This window comes from Solenopsis invicta, chromosome 2 (assembly GCF_016802725.1).
Source record: "Solenopsis invicta isolate M01_SB chromosome 2, UNIL_Sinv_3.0, whole genome shotgun sequence".
In the NCBI taxonomy this organism is placed as follows: Eukaryota; Metazoa; Arthropoda; class Insecta; order Hymenoptera; family Formicidae; genus Solenopsis; species Solenopsis invicta.
Genome location: NC_052665.1, coordinates 13,076,094 through 13,099,515, shown reverse-complemented (window position 1 = coordinate 13,099,515; position 23,422 = coordinate 13,076,094). Strand labels below are relative to the sequence as shown.

At 35.0% G+C, this 23,422-nt stretch overlaps 1 protein-coding gene across 3 annotated transcripts in view; it reads right to left on the bottom strand.

The window, feature by feature from the left end:
- LOC105207557 (transcription factor cwo) overlaps nucleotides 1-23,422 on the bottom strand; it is a 61,288-nt gene that overhangs the window by 3,190 nt on the left and 34,676 nt on the right. For 2 of the 3 annotated variants that reach the window (XM_011177089.3, XM_039446332.1), the window contains 2 exons: nucleotides 904-1,087; nucleotides 56-292 (listed from right to left, as the gene is read on the bottom strand). In XM_011177089.3, coding sequence (XP_011175391.1) covers nucleotides 56-292; nucleotides 904-1,087 — 421 coding nt within the window. Of the gene's footprint in view, nucleotides 1-55; nucleotides 293-903; nucleotides 1,088-4,956; nucleotides 5,397-23,422 lie in introns of those variants that run through there. The other variant, XM_011177090.3, reaches the window with a different exon arrangement.

Below are 23,422 nucleotides of genomic sequence, written 5' to 3'. Positions count from 1 at the left end.
AAGTGTCTCCGTAATAAAGGCTATTTATATCTTTCGAAAGTTGAATGATACGTACTGGTGGCTACGATTTTATCGCAATGTTGTTGCAAATGGTTGATAAGTTGTACGCAAAGGGCATCTCTCGCGAAAAAGCCCTCGACCTCAATGAGGAAATGCATGGTTTCGCTCAGACACTCCTGAAATCCCAGTTTGTAATGATCAACTGCGGTTGAGGCCGCAGTCGAATGAGAGACGCTGTCCACGCTATCTTCAGGGTGCGCGTGCACCGGCGTCACGGATGAGTGCTTGGTATCTAAGTACAAAATATTACCAATTTTGATAAGCCATGCAGCGAGTATGATTTGTACGCTTGTCGTTTTCAGGGAGCATCAACGAGAGAACGCGTATTCGTTATTTATCTGCTCGCGGAGCAACATTTTTTTTTTACACTGTTTTTACTTATTTTTTTAGTCATTACTGCTATAAATGTTAATAGCATACAATGCGACGTGTTGCACTAAATAAAATAATTGCAATTACTACACAGAGAAAAAAATGCTGTTGAATCAACGGTCTAACTGGAAATATTTTGTTAATTCAATAACAGTATTAGTTCATATATTACATTTTTTATCAGTGTATAAACACTAAAAATAATAAATTATATTGATACTACAAGCACTTTTTGTCAGTGTAACACATTGTATGTTATTATTATTAGCATTACAATAGCAGTAAAAATGAAGCTTCTAATCGTAATTATTTTAACAATCAATTATAGTCACAAATACAAAATATTTTTCTTTCTCAGTACATCAACTCGCGAAAATGCAATGCTGTGCAGCGTTGCGTAATATATTGTCGCTCCCAAAATAATTTTGTTTGGAAGAATCAGCGAATGGATTAAAGCTCGCGTGAACTCACCTTGCCGGAGGCCTTGAAGATGCTTCATGTGGCGGATCGCCATCTCAATGATCTCCGTCTTCTCGACTCTGCCCCGACCCTTCTTCAAGTATTCCGCCGGTATGAGTCTGCTGAGATCAGCCAGGCAATTGTTCATGCGATCTCTTCTGCGCTTCTCGATAATCCTGTGTGACATTGGATCTTGCTGCAACAAAAACGAACACGATTCAATTATCTAACCGCACGCCTTAATAATAATACCTAATCGCTTAGCAAAGTATTAAAATATTTTAGAGCTTTGTGCAATTATATAATCGTATAATCTGTTGATCTGAATATACTGTTGCTATTATTGCAAGAAATAAATAAATTGATACATGAACAAAGAATTCAAAATAAAATAATTATTCTAGATTAACAAATTGCAAATGTAATATTACCGATCTCTTTAAACTTTGTAATTTAAATAAGTTAAAAGAATGTATCGATTAAATCGCCACGACTTAAAACCAAATGTACAATATTATTTATAAATATTCGGACAGATGCACATATATTCGCAACATATACACAATATGACACTCATACATCACATACGACATTCATATGTCATATATATACATAATTCCCGGATTGATTAGGCAAATACAATAAATAAACTTTTAAATTCTGAATTTTATCTCTACGATTTTCAAACTCGAATAATTTTTCTTATCTTTTATAATATCGTGCCCTTTCACATTTCTGTATTCAGATTAAATTCTAGCAATTTTTATTTTGTGATTTAAACAGAGTTTTCTCTTGTATTTAGCAATAAATTCAAATAGGTAACTAACAGTGACTAATGATAATTAATAGACAAAATTTGATGTCATATTGATCACGAAGTAAAATAACAGATCATAATCTCAAAAACGAAAGATCAAGAAGTTGATTGATAAAAACTCTTTAAAAGAAAGACGCATTATAATTTGACCTTTCAGCAAAGTATTAATCTTATACTAAATAACTACAAGATATTCATTTTTATACATTGATCCTTCATAAAAAAAAAATGATGTAAATATCACGAAGTTTTAAAAAATGATGACATATGCGATGTATTTTCTATAAAAAAAGTTTCACGCAAGTCAATATATTAGGTGTACAAATAAATAATTCATTATTTTTTATGAAATTCAATATTTCTTATCGAAACACATCAATATACAAGTATCAACCATAAAAGCGATTCTCGTTGTTTTCCAATAATCCTTTAGGCAAGTTATACGTTCCGGCTCGAAATAAAAACTGATGTTTTCTGACGATAAATTCATCAAACTTCGTCGATATTTAAAAAAATTCTTTTTTGCCACGAAATATGTCGCATCGAACAAAACAAATAATGATTTAAAAATGCTATATCCAGTGAGTAAAACATCTCAGCCAAGTTGCAATAGTGTATCTTTAACCTTTGCTCTCGCCACACAAGGCTAAGTATTGTCATCACAGCAATTTGATTGGGCAGCGAACTTTTCCTATAATCGTCAGTTGCAGATACAACAACATTGCAATTGCAACTTGAGGTGAGTTCAACTTTCTTTTCCCCTAAGTGTGCCACAGGTGACATTTTATCCTTATTGTTTACTGAATGTTAGACAAAGATAAAACGACACCTGGGGGACACTCGGATAGGAAATCTGAACAAACTCTTGGCTAGGATACTTCACCAGACATGGTGAAGGGTACCTTGAAATTATCATTGATTTCGTTCGGTGCAGTACGCTTTGTCTGACAAAACATTTATGAAAGTCGAAGAAGTAAGAAAATATCTTGATGAATTCGTCATAAAAAAAGACGAGACTTTCTTTATCGAGCTTATCCATAATTTGTTTAAAACCTAGAGAAAAATATTGAAAATAATAACTTTTACAATGAAACTATATCGATGTGTTTTGATAATAAATATTGAATTTCAAAACTAGTGGATTATTTTTTGTACACCTAATATTTGAGTCTTTGCTTATCTCGCAGTAGTAACGGTCGAGAATATGGTCAGACACGAGACGGTCCGTTTACTGTAGACACTTTAATTCTTTCAATTGATTAAATTTCTCACTAATTAAGATGAGAGACATCAAAAGCTCTCTTTCTCGTTTACTTCGTAAACAGATAAGTTTTTACGAAGATTTTTTATCCCAATTAGAGTTGTAATTCGAAAATAAAATATGATTGCTCGCGTTGAGCAAGCTTTATTGGCCACCCACAAGTATCTCAAAGTAACGGCGTTCGCCACGAATAAGAGAAAGAGAGAGAGATCGTAATTACGCTATCGCGGGCGAAATAAAATACGTTATCGTCTTTAAAGGTCACGTTGCGAGCCGCTGCTGGAGCGCAATTATCTGTACGTGCCGCGTGTCACAATCTCGAGGCACGTATCGCGGTTAGTTAGGTAACCGCTTAATTCGCCGAAATGTTCGTCTATCGCGCGAATATGCGGAAAGATAACATTGAACAATCGGGCACGGAGCAACGTGATGTAATGGAAAAACCTTCGCGTTCGATGACAAAGTCGCGCGCGAGGTCGTAATCTTCAATTTCCCCGATAATCTCAATTTTCAAGATCGTACTCTGTAAATGAACTGAGAGCAAGTATACATACATATACCGGACGCTACGAGTGAATGAACAATCGCAGAAACCGAATCTTTCAACGGCGATCGAAAGCCTTGGAAGCTGCAATTATTTTACAACTTTATGACCCCCCGGCCAAATTTTCATGCCTGCGCCGTTTAATTTGCAAAACAGTGTAATGCAAACTTTGTCAATTTTTGTATTTTTAAATCATTATTTGCCACGTCATGCCAAGTCACAGTCGGATCTTATATAACTGCATTCTTGCTTCGAAGCTCGGAGTCTCCGCTTTGAAAACAAACAACATGCTTTACACTTGCAGATAATTGCAATTTGCTCTCTTTCGAGATAATCGATGCGACGCGAGACCATAAACTTTAAATACAACGCTCTTTCTGCACAAACGCCTATTGAATTGCTTTCAAATAAATTTTTTCAAGAGAACGTCGCGATCCGCTCCGCAATTATGCATTTTAAATAACAGACAAAAAACAACGTCATAATGACATTTGTGCTCATTTACGAACGGGTAATGTTCGAATGTAACGTAACGCTTGTTCCTGGCACCCAGCCAACGCAACATTTTCCATGAAATTCATTCATGCAAAATTACTCGAGCGATCGGCGTACAAATCGGCACATCCTATCGCGAAAACGAGTACGCGCGAAAGAAGGGCGTGGAAGCGCAAGAAATACACCGAAAAATCATAAATCAGAATGAAAGAATGAAATGGCAGCTTTCCAATAGGATCATATGCGGCATATTGACCAACTTAAAGCAAACTTCCTTTCAAACAAAAATTTAATCGACTTCCTTTTCAAAAATCGCACAGTTAGTTAACTCGTACACCGACTAAAAAAAATGCTGTTGAATCTAATTGAAAATATCTTGTTAATTCAATAACAGTATTAATAAAGCAAAAGATTAAAAGTAAAAATAATAACAAATATAGATGAATGATAAAATTTAGATGGATCAACTATAATACATAAATATTTGTGACAGCTCCCGATTCGATGTTTAATTGAATCAAACTACGTTTTAATCCATATTGCAGCATTTTTTCAGCGTAGGATTAGTGTTAAACCACGTAACTTCTTTAAGGCATGTGCGTTTATAATTTATAAATAATTATATAAACCGAGACATATTTTAAACATAAAATAATTTTCAAACATTAGAAATTAGGAAAAAACGATATTTAAAAAAATATTTTATTACGTAATACATTTAATTAATAAATTTATAGCTCGCGTTCGGATCAATTTGTCCCTCAGGCGAATACTTATGGATTAAACGTTATTAATAAAAGAGTCAGCTGTAAGTTAGATGGGAGACTGACGCTCCGATGGCATTCCTATGCTTCAGCGCGCCGCTATGAGATTGCGTATCCGTCTTTCTCGAGTGGGAAGAAACGGGATATCGATTTCGTTCAATCAGATTGGCGGAAGCGTATTCACCTCTTTATTCAAACAACGTCTCTTCCTCGGCGGCGGTGAATGCACCGACGCATCGACGTGGCTGTTTGTCGGGTAGTACTGCATATTCAGGATGTTATCCATACTATGCGTGACCATCGTGCCTTGAGTGGTGAAACACAGAAGAGGAGAGATACCGTCCTATCGAATCTTCCACGAAGGTGTTTCAAAAGCGAAAATAACGATCCGTTCGCAGATCAATATTGCCCTTGACGTTTCTCTTTGAATGTCTGCGATATGATGCGCGTTGCACGTGTGTACTAAATTCGAAAATAAACCCCTATATTGACAAATGTCAAAGACAATTGCGCTGACTAGACTTCACTCTCGATCTTCCCCGTGAAGAAAACTCAATTTCAAATTGTAGCGCTTATCCTCTTCCGGTCAGTTCCCACAATTGGTTCACACTACGTCAAATTACACTACGTCAAATTGCAACGGGACACTTTCAGAGTTTGTAACAACAGCTGTTACACACACAATCCAATCCAGACGGATTTCACCACGAAAAATTGTTCGATTTTATCAGTTCATGTCTTGATTTGTATTTTTCGATATCAATTACGTATTGTTATTGATTGATAGCGTATTGTCATGTACATTAAAGTCCAACACTTTTGACAATAATATTTCAATATATTTATTTTATATCTCTCTTCTTTTATTTAAGATTTAAAAATAATAAATCTTTGTATATTATTTTATATTATATAATTAATCTTTGTAAATTACTCAATACATTGCGCGACATTCGAACTTGGTGAGAGATTAGCCGATTTCCACTTAACAATCGGAACGGGCGATGTCTCACACTTCTCGTTATCGAACAACAGTGCTCCGCATGCTCGCGAATCGCAGGCGTGCCGACGACTACGAGCTGCGAGAGACGACACTCGCGTTTCTTCAGCCATCGGGAGGGAGACGTCACGCCGCGCCGCGCCGACGGCGATGAGGAGGCATCACGTGTTGGAAACGCGATGCGTTACGCCCAACACGTGAGGCAGCACGCGTCTTCATCGCGCCACGCCGCGTCCAGGCCACGCCGCCGTGCGTCAGGCCGAGCCCCGGGGTCTTGCTGTTTCTGGCTTTGACTGGTACGAGAATCTCTCGCAGAAGAACCATCCGCGCCGTTCGAATCTCCGAATTTCCCTCCCCAGTTCTTCGCGCGGGTCTTTACATAAAACTGGTTCAGTTATCTTTCCGCCGATAGGCGAACCGATGCTTATGATGATTAATGAATATTGATAAATCTCTTTCTAGAAAAAGCTTCACACTTTCATAACGCAAAAGTTTGCATCATGTTAAGTAATGCGTTATATCCTCTTCAAAATCTTTTTTGGAAGCCAACAGTCTTCTTCCAGCACTGCTTCCATCTTATAAATTGTTGTAATATTCCTTTTAGAATATTGTACAAATATTATTAAAAATTAAAATAATATTTTGGGATTATAACATTTTTTAATATTATAGGAATATTGTATTAATGTTATACCTATGTCCGCTTTATATAATATTCGTGATACATTAATTCCACATCTGTGAAATATTATGAAAATGTTCTATAAATATGAATTATTATGCACAAAGTATTCGTAAACTTTATAATTATTATATTTAAAAGTTATAATATTCCTAATAATTTAATATATTGCAGTAAATATTATTTAATTCTCGTATAATATTTATATAATATTATTAAGGGTAAACGTACAACCACTTTGTATTTAATATTAAATAATATTGTAGCACTTATAAGGTATTTCCTGAAGCAATTCTAGAACTCAGCTTTTAGAATACCCAACAACTCGGAACGTTCTGTTTTATGTTCTCCACATCATCCAATCTCTTTCCTTTTAAAGGTTTTCTTTTAATTTCGGGAAGCCAGAAGTCACACAGAACTGTATCGGGACTGTACAGACTTGGGAAACACTTGTCGTGTTTCGTCAAAAATTCCTGGATAATGTGAGATGAAAAGATGCGGTATCATGATGAAATAGTCAGCCAACGCTTCACAAATGAGGCTGTTTCCTTCTCATTGCATCTAGTAATCTTTTCAGAACTTGATAGACAGCAATACTCCTCCCTGTTTGCTATCTAACCTCGTAAAGCGTATTCATCATAGAACAATACTTTTGTGGTCGAAAAAAAGACCTGTGAACATTGCCCTCATATTGCTTTGACTTTAACGCGTTTTTTTTCGGTTCTTGTCCTTTTGCCATTTTTTACTGAAAATATTAGGCTTTTGTCTCAGAGGTATAGTCGTAGAATCATAATTCAGTGCCAGTAATGACCTTTCTATTTTTTATGCAACTTCGTTATTTGATGCGTTCGGTCAATGTAGAGAAATTAGAAATGCGGCGGTTTTGGACACTTAAACCTAATTTATACAGGTCATAACCGTAAGAAATTAGGCTTTACACAACTGCGTACTGTTGTCGACTGAAGGGTTGCCAGACCATGACATTTGACAGAAAAACAAAAATTGTTCTCCCTTCGTGGAAAATAATCGTTTTCTATAATGGCACATCCAAGTACAAAGATATTGACGCAGGTCGGATATTTTTTTTCAGGCAAGCGTCGTATTATTAATTTAGTTAATTAAATTAAATTTATATTAAAACACATTCCATTCAACACTATTGTCTATTACAATATATTTATTTGACGTCATCAGTCTCTTTATTAAAAATATATAATTACAGAATTTCATATATCTTCACAAAATTATATATTTTTACAATAAACTTTTTAGAATAATTTTTTAATTACTTATTTTTGTTATTACATTTATTATAATATTGTATAAAAACGATTCTTTCCGGAAACACTTTGACAAAATTAACGAAATATTTTATGCAAAAAAAATTTAATAATTCCAGGCATTATATTTAATAAACAATATAAAAATGTAACTTCGCTCATGTTAATTATTCGTTATATTACATAATTAATTGCATTATATTAATACATAATTATTTGTACTTTATTTTAATTTATTTATCAATTCACATATCACGAAGGCAATTTTCAAATTAGTTGGAGCAAAAAATGATTAGTTAATCAGTCAAAAAAGCTTCATATAAATTCGAATTTCTGTTAAAAACTATATTTTTGCATATATAATATATTTATTTATTTATGTACTTACTTATATTTATATATATCTCAAAGTTAGCAACGGCTGTCGTTTTCGACGCTAATACTCCGCACAACTCGCTTGCCGAAGATCGAAACAGCGAGATATTAATTTAACTTTTTCATGTTATGCTCGAATGCTCATTTTGAACATCGCGCTTTTCAAATTCCGCTTGCCCGCCAGCCGCGAGCGCGCGAGGAATACGTGAATCGTCAGACCGTTCGATTAATATCCAGAAAAAGCATCGATGGCTCGATAATAAATCCTCACCCTCTCGCAGAATTCGTCGTGAGTGCGATGCCGAATCCCGATCGTCGTTTTCGAGGAGACCGAGTGATTAACCATTAAACTGACTCGCGCAGTACAAGGGAGAAGTAGTGTGAACGTGACGTCATCGTTAGTGAAACGGTCATCGTAGACACGGAGCAGATTTACTCCGCGGGCGCCCTCCGCTTAGAAGTGTAATATCGTCGCAATCGGCCCCGTATTTCGACGCTCGTCAACAGTGCGACACATATTCGCGAACCGACGACATCGCAGGACGCGTACGACGCGAGATTCCCTCGAAAGAGAGTCGAATCTTGTCGTGTAATCGGCGACAAGGCGGCAGTCGTACTCCTCCGCCTCCCCTCCCAACCCGCCCGCCTCCGAACGGAGTCGTACCTCGCGAATTTTCGTTTCTAGTGTACGGCGTAGGCTTCGATTTGCGCGTACAACCTTTAGTTCGACCTCCCGCATTTGTTTACGTCAACCTCGTCTCGATCGCGCGTTTCGCGAACGACAACAGTGCGGAGTACAGAGTGGACGTGAGTACGCCGGGCGGGAAGCAACAGGTACGACATTGCCGCGAAGTTGGCAGCGCCGTGAAGTTGTCCGCGCCACCCGTGCAAGTTTGTCCGTTACATTGCTTCTGGTCGCGAGTGTGTCGCGCGGGTGTTCACGCGAGCGGACTTTCCGTTTTCGCGGTCCGGGTTGATGGCAATCGTAGCGGTTATGCACGATCAACGCGGTGGTGTAGTGCCGTGAGGAACGCCGCGAGTGATAGTGGATGCGTATGTCGATCGTGATCGTATACGGCCCACGGTGGAGCAGTGTCGTCGGAGCGTCGCGAGTGTTGTTTTGATGTATTGTTTTGGTCAGTGGTAACGGCTATTACAATCCTGCCGTTGTGAAGTGCGCGTGTGTGAGTGTTTATGTGAATGTCAGTGCATTCTGCGAGGGAGCAACCCGCCGCCCCTACTGAGAGGAGGTCTGAGAGGAGGTGGAGGCCCGGGGATTGGCATCTGGCAACGGCGGAGCAACCGTGGGTGAGTGTGTCTCTCTCTCTCTCTTCCCCTCCCCCCTCTTTCTCTTTCTCTTTTTGATCGAGGATTAGATTTCTCCGGTGTGATTTTCGAGCTGAGACTCGCGGATGTCGTACCCAAATGGAGCGAAAAGTCATTGTAACTCATTGTTCTGTTTTTGAACGCCTAATTACTCGAACAGAATGCATATTGAGCATCACGACGGAGTAAGCGACGATCTTTGCAAGGGCAGGCGTGGCTCAGTAGGTAATAATGACATAACTTATCGATTGTACCGTCATAACTTATTGATCGGTCGAGTTGATCACGCGCATTTTTACCGATTCATAATTAAAATATGGTGTGTTGTCATTTCCTATTGAACCTACTGTTCTTGCAAAATCTGTCACGTAACTCAGGGTTGTACTATATATTTCAAAATTACGTCTACACATGTCTTTTAACGTAAATAATACCTAATTTTTACACAAACTTTTTACATGTAGACAATAGAAGCGTGTAAAATATGTTAATTATTGTAAATTAGAAAATACAGAGCACAACATACAGAAAAAAATAACTGAGTTTTAAAATTAATATATCTGATTTTAATGTACAATAAAAATATATAATATTAAAAATTAAAAAGTTAAAAAAAATGTCAAATTTTCATTTTATATTACATATCAGGTTTAAATAAAAGTATCTATTTTCTATTTAATTTTATATCATTAAATAACAAGTTTTTATAGTATTTTAATATTTATTGGAATATGTTTTTAATGTTCGGATATTTATATTTTACAGATTAATTTTGCAACTCCGCTGCTGCGCATCGACTGGTGAGTCTTAAATTTTATTAATTTTTGGAGGTAAAGGCGCAAGTATGGTATACATATACACCATTCAGTTGATATATAAAATTATATTTTTTCCCTATCAAAATGACAGCGAGAATAATCAGTATTTTTGAATAATTACAAAAAATATACGTAAAAGAAATAGAGATCAAAATAAAATTTTTTTCTTAAAAATAAAGTAAAAAAATTAAGTCTTACAGGAATCGATAATTTAATATAGCTCTCATTACGTCTTTATTTATGTATTGTTACTTACATAAATGAGAAGTATAATCATAATCCATATTGTCTTCAAAGTGTAATTCTTAACTAATAATAATATATTATCTTTATTTATTATGGATTGCACTTTCAAGACAAATTATACATTAAATATTCTTTTTAATTGTCTTCCTAATTGGAATGTAATTAAAAAAATTATTGTACACTTCATATATTCTCGTCAATTAAATTATTCTTAAAACATAATAAATAATTTTCCTCATATAGCTTTAGTTTCGCCATAATATTGTCAAAATAAATGTAAAGGAAATTCTTATGTTTATTAAAAATGGCATTTAAATTAGGAGTGAAAATATTTATACATAATAATTCTTAAAAAATGATAAACTGCTGACAATGATAGTTTAATATATTTCCGCAAAAAAAGTTTCAATTAATCATAACGTTCAATTGATACTTTGATTATCTATAGTTATTAGACACATACTATTAATTTAATTATTTTATTACTCAATTATTTAAGAAAAAGTATAAAGATTAATCAAACACATTTGACTTTGTTGGAGACTTTGTTAATTTGTCGATTTGTATACGATGGTTTTAATACGTCTAATTAAATTCGCTAATGATTCCTCGTAACATGATTTAGTTTTCAATCATCTGACGTAATTTTCTCCTTCCGCGAAATAAAAGAATCATTTTAACCTTATCACATATACAAACACACACAAAACCACAGCAAAATGCTAATCAGTTATCTTTCTTGCTAATCTCCGTCAGCGCAGAGTTATCATCATTTCATTACAAAGTCTGATGTGGATAAACACATTTGCGCATTGTGTTTACTCACACAATTTTAATAACGAATGACATGATTTTAATTTGAAATTATCACAATGTCTCTCTAAAGCTGACTACTCTAAAATATCAATGTGTGCCGTTATTATTGAATCTCATTCGTATTACAATTAGAAACTAAAGGCAGTGAACTCAATTGTAATTTAACGTGCCATGTGCACAAAAACTGTAAATAATTTAAAAATGTAGCAATTTGTGCAAAGTAATTTTAATTCTCTTTCGATGTACCATACGAATTATCATACTTTGATTAATGCAATTGTTACACAAATCATATCTTACGTAAACCGTGTTTAATTGTATAATTGAGATATAATTCAATGAATTCTAATAATAATAATAATAATATCAATTAGAGCGAATTCTCTCATTAAATTATAATACTGCAAACGCAAACATCCGCGAGGCCAAGATAAGGCTCGTGATACAGCAGGATGCTGAGCGTGCCGAGTGAACGGCGAGAAGTTATTTGCACATTGATCGGCGATCGCCTCGAAACAGTGAGAAAAAGTCGACAGAAGAAATCCGACGACGACAACGACGACGATGACGACGGAGGAAAAAAAAAGCGGCGCAAGAACCGCTTTAACGGGGTCGAGTTATCGGCGTGCCGGATATAACCGGTACTCGGTGATCTCTGCGCGCTCTCGGCATGAAAGCTCGCATTATGACCGAGGGTTTATCAGCGCGCGCGCGCACACGCTCGCTGACCACGGTGGTCCAGCCAGTGTTTTTCAAACGATAACCGGGCATCACCGGATCCCAGCATCTCGGCGACAACAACCGCGGTCGGGGCCTCTTATCGTCGTCGGTCTGCTTCATGCGCAAAACTACTTTTGTTTCGACGATCGCCGATATGTCGACGAGTCTGCGCGACGTTCATCTCGATTCGGCCGATCCGTAATTCGCGTTAGAAAATTCCGGATAGTGTTTAATAAAAAAATCTTGCGTGTAATATGAAAAGCATTTAAATCAGAATATATAGGTATATACGCACGTGAAAATAAATATTTTATACATCAAAATAAACCGCTTAAAAAGTTATGGGTAAAAATAAAATTACGAATCTTCTGCTAGAATTCTAAAGGACCAGATTTCAACTTCTAATTTCACGTTTCGGAATAACGAGAACCAAACATTCATGCATATGTTAAAATACATGAAAATACACATATAAAGTTATAAATAAAATTTTAAAAGCAAAGTATAATAAATTTGAGCTATAAAGATAGCGTTTTTTCACGACTTCTCTGTATCTATCACGTTAAAACAAAAATAAAATTTTAAAGTAATTTAAACCATCTTATTGGAATATTTTGTCTGTAAAGATTTAGAGAAATTTAATTTAATATATTCTAAGAATTTGACGTTATTACAACTTAAAGTCTCTAAAATTAATTGAGATTTAATAAATTCTATCTTTAAAAAAATCGCTATATCTTTCAACTATATCTTTTAACTTTGGTAAGTCGAGTTAAGAACTGTTAACAATATCTCGACACTCTTAAAATCTCCAAACGTATTTTGCGAATAGAATTGTATCATAAAAAATCTACGAAATAAATAATCTTCAAGCGTAAAAACTACAAAGTTTTAGGAAGATTGAATTATAATAATTACACATTAAATACATTTTGTAATACGGAATACGAATAATTGAATGTATTTAGAAACTGTCTCTCTTATTTTTTCGAAATAAACTGATGAAAATTCAATGAGCACAACTTATGCATTATTAAATAAAATAATATGAACATACATGCGCGCATATGTACACGTGTGGAATGAGCGATTATTATACGCGACGAGAGGAAAATCCGGCCTGCTTATGCAAATCGGCGCATAGCGCTGCCGCGACGTCTATATTTAGACGCGAAAATAAATTACCCGAGGCATCTCGTGTCGAAGCAACTGCAGATCGACGACACGCGAAGTTAGCAGAAAAAAAAAAACGTGAGGAGAGCTCCTCGAGCGGACCTTCGTAATTCCTCGGCGCGCTCGGTGACGCCGATGATTACCGGCACTTTCCTGTTACTTCTATCCGCTATTTACCTGCAAAAACTTCGCACTTCTTCCGCCCATCGAAATTACTACCAGGAACGCGCGCGGATTTACGATCGCCCTGTATAATTTGTGTCGCGCTCCAGATTGCGAATGGCGTTTCCCGTTTCTTTGACCGTCGAGTATTTTTGCCTGTGCGACGAATGCAACCTTGAGACCACAAACATCAACCGGTGTTAAATGGTACCTCCATAAATTAAGATTCATTCGGCGGGTAGAGACCAATGTCGAAACCTCGGCGATCGAGAACTCTTGGAGCCTTGAACGGCGTTGTAAGATGTACTTTGCTCACCCAACACGTGACCTCGTAATATAATAACGTTTTTCTTTATTAAAATTTATTTAAATTGTATATAAGTGTGCAGAAAGGTGATATTCTTATCAATTTTAACATTTCCTATTGCGCAAGTTTTATTTTGGTATCTAAAAATGACAAAAATAATTCTAAAATATTTTTTTTTTTTTTTTTGTAAATTGATATGTATTTTTTGTAGATTTAAATTATTATTTTTTATATTTCTCTTTAATATTAAAAAATATATACCGTAATTTAATTAGCGTTTCAATAATTTAAGCGACATCGAATTTTCTCACCGCTTAAAAATTATCGCGGATGTTACTAATAATATAATAATTGCATATAATTATTTCTGATTAACGATCTAGTTGACGCTCAAATTCTTTATTAGACATTTACCCGCTAATATCTTTCAATTTCGACCGATCGATTAACTGATGATAACGAATGACTCATGACGTTAATATCACTTGTTTATCGCGGTCGAAACCTTCCTCTCGCATGGCGTAACTTAACGAACAGGCGAAAAGAACGATGGCTCATCGGACTTGAGCCTCTGCACGTTCGGCTGACGTCGCTCTTCGGCTGAGTGGAACAACGCTCATGCGAGAGATCACGTAGGGGATATTAGTGAGAAAGGAACTTACGGCCACGCTAATCGCGGACGAAACGGCACACGCGTCGGCGGGGTAAACACGTCCTGTTTTCACAAAACAGTGACGCACTCGAGTACACCTTATTTTTGTCGTGGCGTCGCGTGTTCGAGCTGAATATAAATATAGACAAGGGAGAGGAGAATATTCGTCGGACTTTTCACGGCGAGTGTCTAATCCTCGGAGAAGTCGGCCCCAAGTAGCAAATTGACATTATTTGTCGGCATTTTGGCGCCAAAACATCATCAAAGATCTCATTTTGTCAGCTTGTTACTTAGGACAAGCTCCCCCTGAGGATGTCCAACCCTCTGAAGCGACTTGATGCTCGAGATGATCCAATTGGCATCCCGTGTAGATAAGTGTGATATTTAATAATATTATGTATATCATAATATTATTATTATTATATATTATTATATATTATTATGTAATAATTTTAACAATAATAACACGTACATATATGTCTTAAATTCGAGTCACTGGTATCACGGTACACTGTAAGCATTATGGCTACTCCCATTATCTCCGTTATTAGGTGATGAATTCTAATAACTGTTTCAAGGGAATCATTTGTTTAGTAGTTATGTAGTGTCGTTATGTAATGGCGCTAATACACAAAAGCCGACAATTATTATAAGGCATTTTTACTTTTCAACGTTTCGAAATTTTTTCGACGTACATTTTAATATTTAATTGCACACATTTCTTTGTTGTTGTTAAACTTGAGCGTATCATCATACGAATGTACGTACAGTCAAGAATTTTTTGTTACTTAACTTTGTATTTAGTTACACACATTTCGTGTCATACACAATTATTCAACATAGCATGTTATCAATATGACTACTTAAGCGAGATTTTCGTATTGAAATATTTCTTCGATAGATCGATTATCACTCTACAGAATTGCGTTTAGAGATATCATTTAATCCTTGCTGTTTAATGTTAAAGATAAAATGATACCTGTAATATGTTTCTGAACGCAGAAAAATTCTAAATCAGAAAAATTTTGGAAAACGATATACAATTAAAAATACATAAAAAATATAGAAGAAAGAACGCGGATAATACAAGCATTTCTAGATGATATAATTTTCATAATAGTAATTTATTCTCCTAAATATGATATTACACAAGAACGTTTCAATTTAATTTAATCTTCATCAGCTTGAGCAAAACCAGTATCAATTTATCACCACATATTAAATTGTGAATTAAAAATTGATAACACGATTCATCGAAGGCTATATATTATCTGTAAGTTGAAAATCTTTCTTTTTTTATCCTTTTATCTTGTTAATCAGTTTTTGTTGTATATTTTTAATCTTTATCCGTAAATTTTTATTTAAAAAATATACAGAGGAGAGAAATAATATAATAAGTGCCGTATTCCAATTTACAATAAAAATTGTTTTTGTTATTTAAACGCGATCGGTCAGCGCTGTGCAAATCGCTTTATATGACATTTAACAAGAGTTATATGAATACGCGAGACGGCTATTATTGGGACCGCGATGTTCACGTGATGTTTTCACGAAGTTTTAAACAACGTAAGAGACGAATAGGCTTCTCCCGCTACATTCCACCGTTTGCAAGAAAACATTTCCGCTGGCAAAACTCCGAGCTGGCAATACTTCACAGTTAATTATAATTAATTAATTCAATTAATGGCAGACCGATTCGCTTATAATCTATAATTAGTCGACCAAGGTGTTCAAGTTTATTATACTTAAGTACAGCTGAATCTATTGCAAAAGTGAATTTCATATACGGAATGACTAAAATATGAGGTATTTAATTATGGTGTAAATTTATTATGAAACCTAGAAACGATTTCTTCTTATATAGAAAAAAATTTAATAAATTTAATTATATAAATTAAATTAAAATCAATTTATAATAGAATTATCAATTGAACAATGAATTTTGATAATCATCAGATATAAAATCATTAGATATAAGTAAAAAAGCGCGTAAAACTCGAAAAAACCCAATAAAATAAAAAACCCACTGGAGTTTTTTTAAAGAACAAACCCGGACTTTATTTGATTAAATTAGTACTCTTCTTTGAATCTTCTTAATTAAATCAACTTGAAATAGACAGAGAATATGCTTCAGAATTATGTTGATCGTCTCTTCGAATTTTGGTACGTTGCACGCTGATCCGACATACATACGGCGTGCAATATACGCTATGGCACTTGTTTACGCATACATATTTAACTATTATCGCGTCGGTTCATAGTACGATTGTAACCCCCGATCGGCTATCGAGAAAGCTCCGTTATCGACGCCATTAATGGTCATCGCGCGAAGTCCATTGTGCGATATTCAGCGACGCCGGGCTATCCGATTCGCGGAAATTTCATAATAATCGCGGCGGACTCTAACGTCAAAAGCTTGATAAGCCGCATCGTCACCCGACTTCAACGAGCCACACACGTGACGTAGATCATCGTGACCCTCGAATCGTCAGATCATCCCGATAATTGTCCATTGAAATTCTCTTCACACGCACACAACAAAAAAATGCAATCACAAGACTAAACATTCACAAAAGTGATTTTAAGAAGTAGCAGAAAATTTTTTTATTTTTAAAATGTGCTTTAAATTTTTTATTCAAAATATGCTTTAAATCACCGTGTTAAGACTTATGATAAATTAACGCGCGCGCGCGCGTGTGTGCGTGTGTGTGTGTGCGTGCACGCGCGCGGGCGTAGCACCACTAGCAAAAAAATTCTAGAATTGAAATATTTTTATTAATTTTAGCACCTAAATACATATATCTAAGAAAAAATAAATATTTCTAGAAAAAAATTAATAATTTCGATTTGTAAATAAATTTTGTAATTATTCCGAGGGGAAATTCACAGCCGGCATTGGTGTACAAAATTTCGGCAGTGGACTGCCGAAAAAAGTAAGCAGTGACCTATAATATTGACGGCATTGTCGTCAGTGGTTGGGGAGTGGTGAGCTCACTTCAGAGTCGGTTTTTCGATCATGGGGTTGAGCACAAAAATTTTTGAATACTTCGGGAAAGCTTTAGAATTCTTGTGCAGGCATTGGCGTATGATAATGGGCACGCGGTAGTGTTCATAATTGCATGGCATTGCCTTAATTTTAATATAGGATTGACAGCATTGTAGGCATTGACTAACAATAAGCATTGTCGGCAGTGTACAAAAATGTCGGCAGTGTTTTACAGCAATGCCAAAAATCGGCATTGGTGTACAAAATTTTGGGTTGTGAATTCCCCCTCGAATTATTCATAGAAATTTTTTTCACCAAACTACTTAAAAATGTAAAAAATGTTGTAATTCGTCGTAGTTTGACGTAATAATTTTACCCCGAGAAATTTATAGGACTAGCACAACAAAAATAGAAAAATTTAGTAAAGTATTTCAATTCTATCATTTTCACGTAGATTTTTGTAGCATTTCTTAAATTTGTGTAGAATTTTGTAAAATTTTTTCCACCAAGGACAATTGATAAAAAAACAAAATTCAAAAAATGCGAAGCATACAATTTGACTAACACATTTCACAATTTAATTTCGATCAAACTCATTGCCAGATTAGTTTATAACTCGTTCAGAAAAATTTACAATATTTTATTAATATAAATAGACTCGTTGACTTCTTGTTTCTGTTGCTGTCTGACACACGAGGAGAAAGATTAAATATTATAAAAACGAAGAATTATACAGTTCAAAAACAATTATGCATTTATGCAGTTGAATTAATTGTCGATTAAGTTGACCTGCACCTTACGCTCGTATTGTGTGCATATAATCCTAAAATGGAAATTTTATAATTTATCTAAATGAGCTAATTATTTCCTATTTTAATTTTATTCATTTATATTCGTCAAGTTAATGAAACGTTGATTGAAGCTAATGAATACGGAGCGACAATTCCATTTATCTAAAGCCGCTTTCAATCACGGCGAACATTCGTTCGAATTCTAGGACTTGTCCATCAAATTAATGAATTAAAAAACACGTTTATTTTAGATAGATACAATTGTATGTTTCATCATGTTTGTTTCGTCTACATAAATAAGTGAAATCTGTAAAAATTATCATGACTGATTGGCACAGAGTTCAGTGGATCAGTGATTAAATAAAGTCACCAACAAGGAAAAACTAGATAGCAATAAGCGGAATCTGATCAATCCGAGCCAAGATTTATTTATGTTAATATCATACTTTTCCTGAAACTAATATAAAATCGATTCTCAAGTCAAGAAATATTTTACACATTTATATAATTTTAATTACTTTTACATTAAAATTCTATGTTACATACCATATATATATTTTTTTAATAACGATAATTTCTCATGAAAAGAAAAACCTATAATTGTATCATATAATTACATCTGGCTTTCAGTGGCTGACATAAACGGTGATAGTTGCATTAATTCTGTTAAGTAAAAACAGCTGATTGGTCAGACGTGAGTTCCCGCAGGCGAAAGTCAAACAGCACGTAACACGTGCACGAGTACGGAGAGAGAAAGAGAGAGAGAGAGAGATAAAAACAGAAAAAAAACGGAGCGCGATAAATGCGTATCGCGGCACGCGTTGAGTCACGCGGTAATTCCGCTCGCTCGGTGTCCAATGGCACGTGAAACTCAGCCTTTCGAGAACTTATTACGAATAATTAGGCGAAATCAGAAGTGGCCTGCCGCGACGATATCCAACCGGAATATCGCGCGAAGAATTTACATATCGCTGAATTTTAAGTGTATGTCGAACGAATCTAGTTTATCGCTTTAAAAGCGCGATTTCTGTCCGCGATTGCGGAGCCATCGGCTACGTCACACCTGTTTGCTTATCACGAAGTATTTTTCCGCTCGTCGTCAGATACGGCTACTTCAAATACTTCCGCTGAACGCGTCGCTTCTATTATCTAAAAACTTTAGCTGAATAACCGATCTGAAAACAATTTTTTATTGCACCATCGTTTTTTATTGAAGAATAAGCAGTGTGGCAAAAAAGTTTTCACATTTTAGCAACCACCTTCCGCGTTTTATATAATTATTTGAATGGTCTAAACAAAAAAACTATTAAACTCGAGAGATTAACGATCATATTTTTTTATCGGTCACTGTACATTCTTATTAGCATCAGCATTATTAAATCAATTATCAATTTAATATTGTAATATTATTATTCTGATTCAATTTAAGAATTTCAAGACAAAAATAACAATGGGTCGAAGATTTAGGAAATATATACACTAAGAAAAAAAGTATTAACTAAATTTTTCAACTTGATTTAATTTCTTCAATTTACGTATTTATAAATTTAAGTTAAATATATAAATGTTTAAACTAAAATTCAAATATTTTATGTATTTAAGTCACATGCACACAAATACATAAATACTTGAGCTAAAAAAAATTTAATTGAGTTAAAAAATTTGGTCAAGTTAATAACTTTTTTCTCAATGTACAAAACCATATGAGAAATATTATAGAACACGCTCCGTTCATTAGTCCGTTCATTCTTCTCTCAATTTTAATTACGTTACACTTGTTACGCTGTTGTCTCAATTATTGAAAAGAAAATTATTTTTAAAACTAAATTTTTTAGCATAAAATCTTTCCGTACACGCGTATACTCTCGTCCTATTACGTCGTTGAGCTACTTTACTTCACGCGACGCATAGATGTTATCTAGTACGTTGCTATGTTACGTTACTATGTTACTTATCACGTGTAATTACACGAGATTAGAAATCGAGTGAGGCAAAACATGCAAAAATACTTATCGCCAACCTGACGAGAAGCACACGTCGTTATTTTTAATTCGATGTAAATTTAATATAAAAGAAGAAGCCACGTCGTGTGTTTCGCTTTTAATTGGCACTCCGAAGATGTAAATACGTTGCGATGTATCGTCCGCGCGAGACTATCTGCGCCAACGAATCTCTCGATATAGACCGGGATTAAATACGGCCCGCGACAAATTTAACTTGGAAGACCTAACTCTCTGTTACGACAAACGTATTCTAATTTTGGCACGTTTGCCATTTGGATCAACGACTTCTCGTTTTCAACGTTTTCGCGCTGCGACACTAACTGCTATAAAAAAAATATATATTTGCAATTAGGAGCGACACATTTCTATTTATTTGCACAAGCGTATATCCTCAAACCCTGAGGTCGGACGTCTGGGAATTAGAATGGCTGACAGCAACAAAATTGAGGAAAATACGATAGGAGTGTTCACACATTCGAGAAAAAAATATTAACTCACATTTTTCGAAAAAGTCATTTTTTTTTATTGTCCCAATCGCTACCGTTTTTAAGAATGGTATTTTTATCTTTATATGTTGGTCTTCTTATCTTTATATGTTCTTATCTTTAGCACCAAAACAAAATTAAAGTGGATTTGCCGTACAGTATTTTCATGTTGATTTTTTTATTGCGTAGTTTACTGTACTCATTACTTTTTGCAAAATGTTCGTCGTGCTCCACTCGCAATTTCCGCAGTTTCTGAAAATAGGATCTCGGAAATCGAGGCACACGCCGCGCTCATTAAACGAGATGCGCCCAGGCTATTCCTCGCACGTGACGTCGCAGAAAGCATTATTTGGGTCGCGTGCGACGATCACGGCTCCGATCACTTTTTCACGACTAGTTTTCCGGTCACGTCATTCGTTACCAGGAGCGCCGTCGCCACGTGATGCCGGCTTGGATATTTTATGAAAATAAGCGAAGGCGGAGAGGACGCGCGCGTAAACGCCTCGGGCGTTTCAAACGAATCAGAACCAAGGGAAGCGGAAAACTCACTCAGACTTACGCGCGAAAGCGTCCCCTTTTTGCTAAACTTAAAATATTCTCCGCGTTACGTCAAAATAAGAAATATGCAGCTTTACGTAAAGAGTATGCTTCAAAGACAACTTTCTAATTATTCATCTTCATCATAATTATATTAAAGGTTCAGGAATAAATTAAATGCTAGGAAAATCATAACAAAAGGGATAATTTTATTCGATCATTTTAACGATGACTCGACAATGATCACTTGTTGAATTAAATATACAAATACTATCTATGTTAAAAAATTTTGTTATTAGAAAATTTGTCATATAGTCATATAAAGATTTTTAAATATATTTCTAAATTGTATTTTATTTTGAAGTTACTATAAAAGTTTGAAAATTTCCTCTTGCATTTTCTAAAAGTTTATATAGATAACCATTTTTCTATTACAGATTGCAATTATATAAGAAAAATTTTTTCCTCAAAACAATATATTTTTAAAGCAATAGCCTTGATAACTTTTCCATTGATTTGTTTCAAATTTACTATGCATATTTTTAGATAAGTACTTTATCTGATCACGTAGAATTTAGTGCTTATCAACAAGATAACGATTGTCTATTTCAAGTCCTTAATAAATTTGAAAGTCATTTTATTATTTCAACGATTCCGAAAATAAATTTCGAAATATTCTTACATGGATAGTTATAAAAAAAAAAAAAGTTATTTTTTTTATTTCTGATTCGAGAAAGAATAAAGCCATTATTTAATCGGATTTTTTTACAAATGTTTTTAAAAATCAATTTTAATATTTTTTAATATCTTTCTATAAAAAATCATATAAAACTTAATAAGTTTTGAATATTAACAGTTAAAGATATAAATTTTTAATATAAATGTTTAACAATATATATTTTTAATGCTGATAGTCAATAACATAAAGTTTTAGTATTTATAGTAATATAAATTTTTAATTTTTAATATAATAAAATGCGCAGAAAAGTTCTTTAAAAAAAAATACCAAGATTGATTTGTTTCTCGACACCTAAACCTAGTTCTTTAAATCGTTTCTTTTTGTCAACCGTGTGATTCCGGTGGGGCATTTTAGAGTACGTGTTATCTGTCCATCGTTAAGAAATAGATATGTTCTTTCACGTTTTTTCTGGACATCACACGAACGCTATATCAGTTTATGACGCAATGAGGCGATACCAGGCAGCAACCGCCTTTCGAAACTCATCGCCGTGCGAAGCGGCATGCGCTCGACGACCGACGATTCCAGAAAGCGACGAGGAGAAGCGCGTGACTCGAATTATCTCGTTCGCCACGTGCAACTCACGGCAGAAAGAGCAAGAAAGACAGAGTAACCTGAGGCAAAACGGTTCACGAAGGCTACCTCAGCTCCTATAACACTGACGCCAAGAAGCACATCCTCAAACGATAGAATACATTCATAATTATGCGCTGAGGAAAAAATTGTTAACTTGATTAAAATTTTCAACTTGATTAAATTTCTTCAATTCAAGTATTAATTTATAAGATACAACTAAATAATCGAGTGCGTATAAATGTGTATGTGCAATTAAAATTTATTAAATTTTTATTTATTGTATTATTAAGTATTTAACAACCGAGTACAAATATGTGTGTCGTAATGACTGTACACGTTATAAAGAAAAAAGAAATCAAAGTTACACATTTAAATTGGCCTGAAAAGTAGATTTCTGCGTTTCTGACGAGGCAGCGAAATTTCTTCTCATTGTCATCGAGCAAGTGTAATCGTGTACGGGGCCCTGATTCACAGCCGTGACCGAGAAACGAGAGGGACATTTCCGCGGATGAATCGCCCGACGATGACGGAAGAAATCCGACGCTCTGGCGTCGTAAAATGCGCGCACGTTTCGTTTCGTGCATGCACACGGTTTCACTCTCTTTCGTCACGTAAGAAAAAAAATTTAACATCGACGTAAGAACATGTTCGACTGTCGAACGAATTCGCGATGTTGACAATCCAACGCGGATCCACGTTACTTTATATAATTTGCCGATGCAAAATGAATTAGGCACGCTTAACTAGCAACGCGATTCATCTTTTATAATCTCTATGCGTGATAAATGAGAAGGAAAGACATATTTACGCAATTCGCGGATTCATCAGATGTTGCACAGGCGAGTAAAAGAGAGCGCGAAGAGATGCATATTTCTTCGATAATGCGATTACATCTTGGTGAAAGGAAGAATTTTTTTTCTACGTCACAGCCATTCGCCGACATGAATTTGGAAATCAAAAATTTACATGCAATTAA